Here is a 13,119-nt window from a genome sequence, read left to right as displayed (position 1 = left end):
TAAGTTTTTGAAGAGTTCAAGTTGGGAGTATGTGGCAGAGATACAGGAAAGAACAAGGTATCCTCAGGGGACCTTGAGGTAAGTTTTTGAAGAGTTCAAGTTGGGAGTATGTGGCAGAGAAGGCTGAAAAGGCAGATTCAGGTCAGACTACTGATCATCTTGGGAGTAAGCTTAAGAAATATGACTTTATCCCATGAAAAAGGAGAGATATAAGAGATTTTTAAGCAGAGGAAAGATGTTATAAAAGTAATATTAAGAAGACTGACTTGGCATTGATATATACAGTTGCTCAAAGGAAAGAGACCTAGCTGAAAGGCAGCCAAATAAGAGGAAGGATAGCAGGGGTATTAAACATAATGCCTATTCATTTTAAACTTATAGAAATAGAAAGCTAATGAAAGTTGTACAGTCAGATCTAAAGAGAGGAATAACAACTGAATATATGAAGTTATTCACTTTTTGTCTTATGCTATAACAACTCGATGTCTCTAAGAACCAGGCAGATAAACACAAATGCTGTATCCAAATTCACTTATTCAAAGTTCACAGAGCATAATTTGCATAGCATGCATATTCTCCCAACGTAAGTTCTTCAAAACACAAGATTCTTTAGATAAATGTTTTAAAATAATTCTTTCTATTCATAAAGAGATCGCTATATAAGGGTCTCAAATGGGGGTAATTTTTTGTACCCCAGGGGATATTTGGCAATGTCTGGAGACATTTTTGATTGTGACAACTGTGAGGGTACCACTGGCACCTAGTGGATAAAACCAGAGATGCTAATAAACATCCTACAATGCACAGACAGCCCACCACAACAAGGAATTATCCAGCCCAAAATGTCATTACCGTCAAGGTTAAAAAACCCTGTTACGATTCCACTTCAGTACTAGGTCCTTAAAAGTTCTTATTACTTTGGAAATCAAAATGACAATGTCTAAAATTCAGTTTTTAATACCCCCTAGAATATGTTTTCAATACTCTAATCTGCTTACACATTTCCATAAATTAAATATAAAGCAAAAAATAAAGTAAAAGACATTAAAACATCTAAAAGCTTTACATTCATCACTTATATCCCAATAGTAGGAAAACAGTTCTTTTAATTTTTACATATCAACTCACACTTTCCCTTATTTGTGCATCTAGAAGATAGTTGTAGGGACAAAATATTATGTCAGCATCTTGCATTAGTTCTCGTGCTGTGTAATATGGACATGCCTTTAGTTTTTTCCCCAAGCTGACGAATTCTTCTATATCCCAGGCCTTGCACATCCCTTGGAGAGTCTGTAATACGTGTTGATCACTAATTTTATGAACACCATGATAAAAATAGCAGGATTTTCCCTAAAAAAAAAATGCATAGCTGAAATATGAACCAATACTAGAACAGAAGAAATAAAACAAGTTTACCTCAGAATTTTAGAAACATCATTAAAGCCACAAAGTAAAGATTTAACAGAGGAGACAGAGTACATACACCACATCTATAATACAACCATTTTAAAGAACTATATTAGTTAACTCAGATACAGCTCCAGATCAGTACAGCTGGAGATACCCCAAATTAACTTGAGAAACATATTTTTAAAAGTATGTTTGTTGTGACTTTGATCTTATTAAAGTGATATTAGACAAAAATATTTCTGGAAGGATCTGGAAGGATAAACAAAAGCAATGGTATCACTAGTTGCTTTCAAAGATGAGAACCAAGTGACTTGGGGACAGGACTGAAAGACATTTTTCTCTATAGACACTTTTGTACCTTTTCAATTTGAGCCATGAGACAGTATTACTTAATCAAATATAAATAAGTAAAAACAAAGGAAGAATGGAAAGTGGGAAGGAGGGCAGGAGAAATGTCCTAGGGGAAAAAAAGAGTATTCACTACAAAAAGTTGGAAAATACAAGAGTACCAAAAAGCCTTAAATTACCTAAAATCCCATTATACAAAGAATGTACTATCAAGATTTTGATATATTTCATTTCACATTTCTTCTATACATATGTACTTGTGGATATATCTCTATAATGTGACCCAATTTTAAAATAATGAGAACAAAGCAAATTATCCCCAGGCACTGAGGATTAGTAACAATCTAGCCACTAAATTTTTTTTTTACAAAACTGGGATCTCCTGTTTTCTCTTAGCCTATTTTATTAAAAATCCTATCAGAAATATTTTTTCATATCACCAAGTTTTTTTTCATTGTTGCCTATATATGTACACTGGATTAATGTGCCATAGTTGATGAACCAGTTTATTACTGGACATTTAGACTGTTCTCAATTTTTGCTTTATACATAATGCTGCAATAAGAATTTTTATGCTCATTTCTAAATATTTTCTTAGTATACAGTTTTAGAAATGGCATTATGGGATCAGAGAGTATAAATATTTTTAAGTTTCTTGAAAACCATATCACCAAATTATTCTCCAGAAAATGTAAAGCATTTTACATTATCCTTTTTCCACACCTTTATCAACATTATCTTTTCTTACCTTTGCCTATCTTAAAGGTAAAAATAGAAGACTGTTGTTTTGATTTGTATTTTTTACACTTTCTAGCAAGGTTTAACATTACACTGTATGAACATTCTAACAAGTTTCAACAGTAATTTGCATACCTTCTTTCATGTACTATTTACTAATGTCCTTTGCCATTCTATTATTGGAAGTAAAAAAATTTTATTAACATGCACCAATCAAAAAATAAGATGTTTGATAAAATCCAGTCCTAGCAAAGGTGTGGCATATCCTATTAAAAGGTGTATAAAGTTAGAAGTATAAACTTCTACTTCCATTAGAAGTGCACAGGAAATTTGTCAGTAACTACCAAATAAAATTTCACCATTTAATTGTATATATACCACACTGTTTAATAGCCCCCCAAATTGGAAATAAACCAAATGTCTACCCACAGGGGATATGTTAAATTAATTGTGGCAAAAATTCATACAAAAGATATAGCCCTTTAAAAATAAGTTAGATTTGTCTATGTGCTGATGGGTTTAAGCTTTAAAAATAATCTATACACATACATTATAGAAAATACATATTTTAAATGTTTTAGAAGAATACCCACAGTAGTTCCCTTAAGGGGATGGAAAGAACTGGAAAGAGAGATCTTTTCATTTAATGCCTTTCTGTAATTTTGAGTCTCTAACCATGTATATGTTACTTTTCTTTTTCAATTGTCATTTGGGACTAAGTGGTGAAATAATGAGCCATTTTAATTCATTAATTTTATATATCAAAAAAAAATTAAATGTGATTTTGAAATCCATATTTATCTTTCCCAGTTTGCTGTCCTTAACCAGTGGGGGGATATGTATATATATATATATATGTGTGTATGTGTGTGTGTGTGTGTGTGTGTGTGTGTGTGTGTGTGTGTATTTTTATCTATGAACTATACAAAAGGCAAACCTATGTTTGCCTTTTGCCATACACAAAAATATCTAGACATTGCTAGAAATGGAGTAAATCATAAAAAGGTCATAACCTATAAAAGAATGTCAGCAAATCCAAGGACAAGGCATGATCAGCTGAGGACTGCTAATTCTCCTAAAGCCATGCTGCTTATTGGTCCTCCAAGGTATTAAAAAAAAAATTAGGAAGAAAGGGCTCACCTAACCTTCTTTATTTGCTTCATTTTTATATTATTTTCACTTACTTTGTCTAATCTCTACTACTCTTTTTTACCCTTCATGCCATGTCAACTTCCCCACACCATGATGCCATCTTTCGTTTTTGTTTCTAGTGTAGTGAAAACAGCAATGGTTAGCAGTTAGAAGACTTGCTTCCTTTCTTGCTAATTAGTTGTCTGACACTGGGCAAACTTCAGGGCCCATTTTTCTCATGTGACTAGGCATCAAAAGAGTAGTTGAATTAGAAGCCTTTTAAGATTCCTCTGACCCACTGACTATGCCATTTCTAAGGTTCCTTCTAGCTCTAAAATTCTATGATTCTGAGGTCAAGAGACAGTTGGAGATGTGCCAAGTATCTTTCATACTGAGCTTGATACAGATTGAGCTTAATAATATGACATTCACCATTTCTTCATTCCAAGTATCTTCCATACTATTCTGAAAGCTTTTATTTGTACAAAATGATCACTAAGGTGCCTTCAGAGTCTATGGTTATGGACTGTTAAATCTCATCTTAACAAAAAATAGATATTCTTCTATACCTAAAATAACTTTTTAGAGTTATTTCTAGGGCTAGTTAAGATTATTTTTTCTTAGTTGAAACAAAATTTAACTTTTAGCAGATAAGTGCATTGCTTTTCCAGTATAGGAGCATAAAAGAAACAGTGAACAAAAACACATGTGCCTTTGGATCAAGCCAAAAACTCAGAAAGTTTACACTTTAAGGGCACTTAGAATGACACTGCTGTGGAGGCTGATAGCAAAACCAGAAAAGCTCATCCACTTTAGCAGTGTAATATAACCCTGAGGGGAGTCTGTCAATGGAAGCGTTATCACACTTTAAACTCTTTTTCACTCAAACTGTCAGGTATCTATTTATCATTTCTCTTTGGTAATTCAGCCATCGTAAACATAGACACCTTTAGTGACTTTGTAATTGGCCCTCATTACAATACCAAATTACCCTGAGGGCTTGGAAACAAGAAAAAGAATGTTCATGTATGCCTATGAGCTAGGCATTCTGAGGCAGAATTAGGTCAAAACAACTACAAGCAGGTATCTTCAATTATTTATAATACTAATATTCAAAAATAAAAGAATTGTTTACTTGAAAACAGAACCTAAAGGCCAATGAAAAAGTCTATTGGATTTTTATTTTTACATGATTCAAACTTTGGAGGATAAAGACCAATCAAAAAACATAACCACCACTGCAGGATTCTAGAAGATTACATAAAATAAGATATTTGCTTTCAATACACAATCTTAAACTTTATAATTGTTTTTACTAACGGGATAACAAATACATAATAAATTACATAATAATTTCCTCAATAGCAAGTAGTAAAAGATAATGACAACGCCAGCAAGTCTTCTTACATAGACTATTATAGCCAGAAAACAAATTTCAAGCATTTGAGGAATTTAGTACATCAGTTAGCCACTTACGGAAAGAAGTCTACTTAAATATAAAATTCATGGGGTTTTATCATGAACAGCCTTTTCTCTATTTTATTATTTTTTTAGCATTTGGATTTTTAGTATTTTTATCTCTTTGAAGAGAACTTTTTAAACATACAGAGTGAAGAGATTTCACAGTTCCTCAGTTAATTAAAAAGAACTTATATGAAAACAAGTATGATCACAGAATTTCAACAATGGTTTTGATTCAATTATTCTGTATTCTCTTCCTGGTTCTGAACAAGTCACTTAAGTTTTTCCAGTGAAGCCCCTTAGTAATTATACTTCATATTATCAGGTTTGAATATCTGTTGAAGCTTCTTTTGAATAACCCCAAATAAGGCTTGAATAAATTTCCATCTAATAAAAGAAAGCAATGACAAAGAAAAGCATAAAACAAAATAATCTATTCGCATTATATGGTAGGAGGTGATATATCAATTAAATGAAACTCTAGAAGCTGTAGCTCTTAGCCTTTTGTGTAGAATCACTTATGTTTGACAAAATACAGAAAGACAGAACTTTCAAAATATATTAAAATATCATTGGTCATTTCATATACTATCAGCTTATGCTTCACCAATAATTTCTGGGTATAATTCCATATTATTATACTTCCATATATTATTATAACTTCAATTTTAGAGTAAACTAGTTATCAAACTGGTACACAGACTGCCAAACTAATACTGCCAAAATATTATTAAAAAATCATGTCTTTAGTAAGAAAGATTTATCTACCTAGCCAAAATTCGTATTATTCTAGATATCCCCGGAAAATTTCAAAACCATTAACATTATCTTCAGTTAATAATTTAACATAATTTTTTGAAAGAAGTTTGTACTTATCAGAATTATTAGACAGTATAGTCATTTCTCAATTAAAAAACATTTTAAAATTTGCTCAAAGAGAGGGCCTACATAAACCATCTTATTTTGAAGTTTTTAAATATGTTAAATACATTAATTAGATCTGGTTAGACTAAATCACTTAAATGTTTTTAATCTCCTCATATGACATCCATGTTTGACTATTTTGGGTAGAGAGATTTAAAAGAAGAAAGTATGAAGACGGGTGACTAAAATGAAAATTAATTTTCAAGGAAATAAATAAATATCCCCAAGCTTTAGGACAAAAACCCGTTATTTAAAACTTGAATAAAGATTTTCTTACAGTAAAATTATTTTTAAAAAAATATCAACACTAGCAATCAATTTGATTTTCATAAGTTATTTGATTATCACTGTAAATGTACATATAAAATGAACACATTAAAAAGTAACTTTAATCTTTTCAGCCTAATTTTTCCTCTAAAATACATTAACTTACTCACATTTTTTCCATCTAGCAATTCCATGCACTTTTCATTTCTGTTGAAGTTACCTACTACTTCAGGATGGACACAAGTGTGATCCCTGCTGGAAAGAATAGTCATTGGGACCCCTGAGTATGCTGTCCTCCGGAGCTCTCTAGTAATCTGAGCAATCTGCTTGTGTGTGCGTGTCCCAAAATATATTTTGGGTATCTTGGACTTCCCCCCATGATCCTTCTTAGCGGTATTTGAAGAATCTTGACTGTTTCCTTGTTTAGTAGAACAACAGCACCTAGAACAGTTACCAGGGGGCTGTAACAAAGGAAAGAAAAGATAACTAATGTCTGGACTACCATAAAATTGTTATCAAACCTCTCATGGAATCAAAACTAAAAGCAGTGAATCACAACTGTCAAATAAAGAGAAATTCATGATGTTATGATGTTACATCATCTAAAACTTGCCATTAAAGAAAAAACTACAAATTCAATTTCAAATTGGTTCTCCTTCATAAATAAATGATAAATGATAAACCATTTTTATCATTATAAATGATGTTACCATATTTGCATTGTTTTCTAACATACTACTCCAACTCTCAAATTCCAAATGTTTTAAGTATATTTTAATTATCCTCTTTCATAAATTATAAAAACAAGATAAAACAGAAGACAATTTTCATTTTTGCTTAGGCTTCAAGTGAAAGCCTAATATAAATTGTGATATTACAATTTAGAGTTGATAGTGCTATTTTTCTTCACAGCACAGTCCATTCAAATATCCTATAATATACCAATATCTTAAAAAGCATTTTAAATATGGCTTACAGAAGAATAGAAATATCAAGTTGAATCTAAAGCATCAGTCAAAAACAAGAAGAGAAAACTATTCTCTAGAAAAAGTATGAAAATGAATGCAAATTATTAATATTTAATAATGAAGGCAGGTTGCTTGTGTGGAACAAGTATATCTGAAATTCAATTACCTGTCATGGAATGTAACTCCATCAGTAAAATTACCAGTCAGGATAGCTTTTCCTGGACAATTTTACTCAATTCAGTTTCATAATTAAAATAGTTATATAAAGGCACCATATGGAACATCAGGAGTATAGTCTAGTATTTAGCTGGTTTTTCTCTCCTGTTTCCAAACTCTCAAAAATAAAAAAATTAAAAAAGCTTAATGCTATATATTAGAACCCAAGGATTCTTAATAACTACTCCCTTCTCAACCTCAGTTACTATAAAATGAGACAGAATGCAGCCTCATTTAAGAGAAAGACTATGAAATGGTTAGTTTATAGGAATGGTCACTGATAGGGAAAAAAACTAAATAGCACAGTAGCTTAAGAGAATTTGTACTAGAAAGTTTTAGTTTAGTAGAACAAACACACCATTTAACTGCAGATTTTTTTTAAATTATAATCAGTAAGATTAGCCTTCATAAACAAATGCTAAGTCATAGCATGTTACACCACAATACTGGGGATCAAGCTGTCTTTTAGCCTCAACTCAGTGGAAAAGCAAGTTCAAATTACTCCCAGTCTCGCTCAACCTTGTCCGCCATTAAATATTACAATACATGATAGAATGGATGTAAATGTGACCCTTCTGGAGCTGTCACTCACTGGGATAAAAGGTTCACTGATGTGCCAAATAAACAGTCAGTCAAAGCAGATAAAGTTACAGCCATGCTGGAATTGTTACATTCCCCTCTCAGGTTGCCAGTAACAGCAGATTTCATTACAGAGTGCTGCCACATTAAATAGCCAGTTCCAAATATCCTGCCTTCTATATTGAATAATTACTTATTCACTGAAAGGATAAAAAGAAGAGTTATGAATGGGGCTCTTGTCAACAGTGAGGCAGGAAACAGCTGACATGTGGTTTATGTTACATATGTTGCAATATCTAACAATTTATGGTCACACAGAAAATGGCATGCAAACTATATCATGATATTTCTGACTGAATTCCTTTCTAGCCTTTGCAATGATCACACTAATTAATTAACTCAGTAAAAGAATTAAGGTAACTCTTGGTAGCGGAATTAGTTGACTTTTCCATACCTTCAATCTTTCACTCAATTATATTATATCTCTTCCCTATGATACAGTTAAATTGACTCTGAATATTAGAATGCTAGGGCTCAATGCATTGTTATATTCCACATGGATATATTATATACAAGCATAAAAGTAACTCAATAACGTGGCCTTTTTTCAAGGCTCGGAAAACCTACTTTTTGATATAACACTTTTCAACATGAATTCCACTTAAAGCTTTATCACCCACTCCTTTTATTTTAATTCCACTATTTTTCTAAACAAAAAATTCAAATGCTACAGAAAAATACGAAATAAGTCAACCACCACCACAAATAACTTGCAGACCCTTCTACATATAATTATATCTTCCATATTTTTTCAAATAGAAAGGGATGCTATTATATAGACTTGTAACTTGCTGCCTTGTATTCAAATGTTTTAATTTTTAAAAGGGGTATTTGCACTAATAATTTTAAAAAGGGATCTGCTTATCTTAAAATATTATGCTAGTAGCTGTACTAACAAAAATAAAAGATCAAGAACTAGTTTCAGAAAGCTCTTCCCACTAGAGCAGCTTTATTTAGGTAACTTAAATTTGTTTTTCACTCCATAACTGAGAAAATTTTAAACCACTGCTAATTTTATACTAAAAATGGTTTTTGTTTGTTAAGTCTTAAAATGCTCTGAAGTAATTATACCATCTATGAACTCAAGGGTGACTCCTCAAAGAAGATGGTTTTTCAGTGGGTGGTTGCACAAGTAGAGTAGAAGATAGAAATTAAGAAAGGTGATTCTTATTTATTTGCAATATTAAAGGGGAATTCTTTCTTCAGAAGTGATCTTCTATTGGAGTTTCTATTTAAAGGATTTGGTATAATCATATTTGAAGATGGAAAAAAATGAATCTGGCAATAGAACAGAGGCTTAAAAAAGACAATTACTTAGTAACAAAAGAGAATTATTTGTACCAAAATCAGCAAGTTTCAATTCTGTAAGAAAACTAGAGAAAGAATCCTGAAACAGCAATGATAGGAAGTCATAATATCCTCCACTCCAATAATAGGCTAATATTTTCTGGCCTCTCTCTGAAACCCTTTGACCTAGGGGTTTTGAAACAATAGAGGAACAAAATTAAATATTTTTCACTAAGCATTTCTCCTGCTAACAAATGATCAAGTTTATCTTTCATAGGGATGTCTTCCTTTTGTTTTTGCTCTTTAAATTTACAGAGACTGTATTAGGAAACTGGAGAATAAATTTAAAAATATTCTCTCTCATCTAATATATCTGAACGCCAAGAAGATAAAACACATGGGCTCCCAAAACCTGTAATCTCTAAGAACTGTAAATAGCTACACTGTATGGTAGAACCAAACTCTTTAAGAGATGGCTTCTTTTCCCATAGCTGGAAACTGTCTAGAGTTCTTTTACTTCAACAAAAGGCAAGAAAACTTAACCCAAATAACAGCAAAAAAATCTATTATCATTTAAAGAGAAACACAAGAGATACATGTGGGTGTGACAGCTCTATTATTAGTTCCACATGCAGGAAGTCAATTGTTTAAAAATACATCTCAAATTTACAGTAGCCAAAACTGTTCTTAGGAGGTCAGCAACCAAGGATTTTAGAAAATTTTGTGTCTAACAATTTCTATTTATTCTCTCTCTTGTCATACTACATAGAGACATAAATTGAAATTTTTTGAAAGGATAAAGAATATAACATTTGATCTTGAAGGCCAACTGCTGATTCCTTGCCACTATTCCTTTCACAAGGCTACAATCAGAAGTTTAAGTAGATTAAGATAACTACATCAACCTCTAAAGTTTCATAGCTCTCTCCAGCCTTTCCCCACAACAACAAAAATTACTATGCCTAAATACTTGGAAAAATAAAAATTAGCATGGTGACTATGCCTTAAAAAGGAAAATAATAAAGGAGTAGTTAGAAACTATTGCATTGTCAGAGATGTTACTTTGTAAATTCATAAGTCAGGGGAGTATCTAAAAGCAGTTTATGAACTGAATTCTAAAAGCAAGCATAAAAGGATATATTTAATATGAAAGATAAGTAATAAAGAAGTGGAGAGGAAAAGAGACCAAAAGGAAGCTTACTGGTATGAAATAAAGGGAAAACTAGGTCCATGAAATAGTAACATATGTGCATGCATTGTCTTTCAACCACACTCCAAATTCTTTGAGGACAGAAACTGTCTTACATTACTTCATCTACTCATTCATTGAGCATGGTGTTTTGCATATAACTATAACTTAATTTTTTTTAATTGATGGATTGTGACTAATGTCCCTAAACCAAATACTGTACCCATGCACCACATTTTATCTGTAGATGCTTAACTGATGCCCTAATTTGAAGTTCTTCACATATCAAAAAATTACCTCAAAATAAAAAGGTTAGCTTTTAAAAGAAAAAATACAGGACAATTTGTTATTTTTCAAGAACAAAAAGAAAAATCATCTTGTTATGCTAATATCTGGGCCACTTTAGTTGTGGGTGATAAACACATATCCTGATATATTCATTATTAATAGCTTTCATTTATTAAGGCTGTCCCTGTGCTAAGCACTCTACATGTACTCTCTCATTCATTCATTCATTCATTCAAGAAACGTTAGAATTCCTGATATATCAAGCCAAGTAGAAGACAATGACAAGGGTAATTTCACCCCACTGACAAAGAGGGCTTTACTTTTTAATTGTTCTACAAGGTGTGTTTATCAATACCAGTTTCACTCACGAGGTAAAGAACTGTTTAAAGTTGGTACTCTAAGTGCATTATTTCCAGAATGCAACTACAAAATATTCTTAAGGATAAGCTATACAATTTACTTCATAAAAACTATTTTAACTTATTATTAGTTGACATTTAAGTCAAATATTTTCTAACAAGATGGACATTATACTCCAAAAGGGAAAAAACCAAAAATTCTCAAATAAGAGACTCTTTAGAGCAAGTGTCAACAAACTTTTTCTGTAAAGGGCCAGAAAGTAAATATTCTAGGTTTTGTGGGCCATAAACTCTCTGTCCCTATACAGGAAAATATCTTTATGATCTCAACATAGGAAAGGATTTCTTAAACAATACACCAAAGGCACAAATGACTGAAAACACAATCTCGAGAAGACATGTGCACTGTATATAACCAACTGAGGATCATTAGTCACAATATATAAAGAATTCCAGCAAATTAATTTTTAAAAAACAAACCCAATAGAAGAAAGAGCCCAAGAAGAAGAAAATCAAAGGAGAGAAAAGCGGAAAAGCCAATAAACATCTGAAAAGATGTGCAACCTAATGCTCAACCTCATTACTAATTAGGAAAATGCAAATTAAAACCATAATTAGATTCCATTTCACGTCCACCAGACTGGGTAGAGAGGATATACAGCAACTCTCTCATATACTGCTGATCCAAGTATAAAGTGGCACATCCACTTTGGAGAACAAATTGGTGATCTAGTGAAATCAAGGATACATAGACCCTTTGATCCAGCATGACCCTGCTAGGCATACATGCCAGAGAAACTCTTGCAAATTAAGACAGATACAATAGGGATATTCTTTGCAGTACTGTTTTAATAGTGAGGAAAATAAGCCAAGTGTGTCAACAAAACAATGGATAAACTGTGCAGTTCTGTCAATCTATGGAATATTGTATATAATAAAAAAATATGGGCTTCCCTGGTGGCGCAGTGGTTGAGAATCTGCCTGCCAATGCAGGGGACACGGGTTCGAGCCCTGGTCTGGGAAGATCCCACATGCCGCAGAGCAACTAGGCCCGTGAGCCACAATTACTGAGCCTGCGCGTCTGGAGCCTGTGCTCCACAACAAGAGAGGCCGCGATAGTGAGAGGCCTGCGCACCGCGATGAAGAGTGGTCCCCACTTGCCACAACTAGAGAAAGCCCTCGCACAGAAACGAAGACCCAACACAGCCATAAATAAAAAATAAATAAATAAATAAATAAATACAAATTTAAAAAAAAAAAAAAATATGAACCAGAGAGTCCCATGTATTGACATAGATAAATATCAAAAAAAATTGTTGAGCAGGCTGAGTATGACTTAAATAACATTTTATTCTCCCCATAAACTTCCAAACAAATTGATGACAGGAATAAAACTATGAAAACTTTATGAAAAGAATTAGGAATCCCCACTATGTTAGATAACCCTTGGAGCTAAGGACTGTAATAGACAATATACTTGAAAAATGCTAAAAAGTGCTTCAAAAGGAACCTAAAACAGCAAATACACTTGTTCCTCCTCAGCAGCTTAATACCTAGCAGAATAACTTTCATCTTAATCCCTCCTGACCAAAATTTTCAACTAATTTATTAGGAAATAGGTTCTTAACTTACATCCATGGACTGTTACAGAGGAGAGAGTTTGAGATCATCCAGAAACTACAAACACAATTTTGTATGCATTTTTAGAAAGTCAGTCCATAACTTTCATCATGTGCTCAAAGAAGATTGTGACTTATTTGGATGAGGTCTTTATTGCAGAATTTATGTCTGATTTTACAATGGAAATAAAATAGAAATAGCATTTTCTTAACAACCAACTTGGTTAGTCACATTAATTCTGTAAAGGAATAAACAAGTTGATAGTCCAAAGAAG

General features: G+C 32.4%; 1 protein-coding gene across 6 annotated transcripts in view; it reads right to left on the bottom strand.

The window, feature by feature from the left end:
• BRIP1 (BRCA1 interacting protein C-terminal helicase 1) overlaps window positions 1-13,119 on the bottom strand; it is a 194,420-nt gene that overhangs the window by 122,183 nt on the left and 59,118 nt on the right. For 5 of the 6 annotated variants that reach the window (XR_005018013.1, XM_036838330.1, XM_036838329.1 and 2 more), the window contains exons 7-8: window positions 6,450-6,740; window positions 1,129-1,350 (exon numbers count right to left, since the gene is read on the bottom strand). Coding sequence is in view for 5 of the 6 variants with exons in the window: in XM_036838330.1 (XP_036694225.1) it covers window positions 1,129-1,350; window positions 6,450-6,740 (513 nt within the window). In the remaining variant the exon portion in view is untranslated. The remainder of the gene's footprint in view (window positions 1-1,128; window positions 1,351-6,449; window positions 6,741-13,119) is intronic. The other variant, XM_036838333.1, reaches the window with a different exon arrangement.

Source organism: Balaenoptera musculus, chromosome 20, assembly GCF_009873245.2.
Source record: "Balaenoptera musculus isolate JJ_BM4_2016_0621 chromosome 20, mBalMus1.pri.v3, whole genome shotgun sequence".
Classification (NCBI taxonomy): Eukaryota; Metazoa; Chordata; class Mammalia; order Artiodactyla; family Balaenopteridae; genus Balaenoptera; species Balaenoptera musculus.
This window is presented reverse-complemented; position numbering and strand designations above follow the sequence as displayed.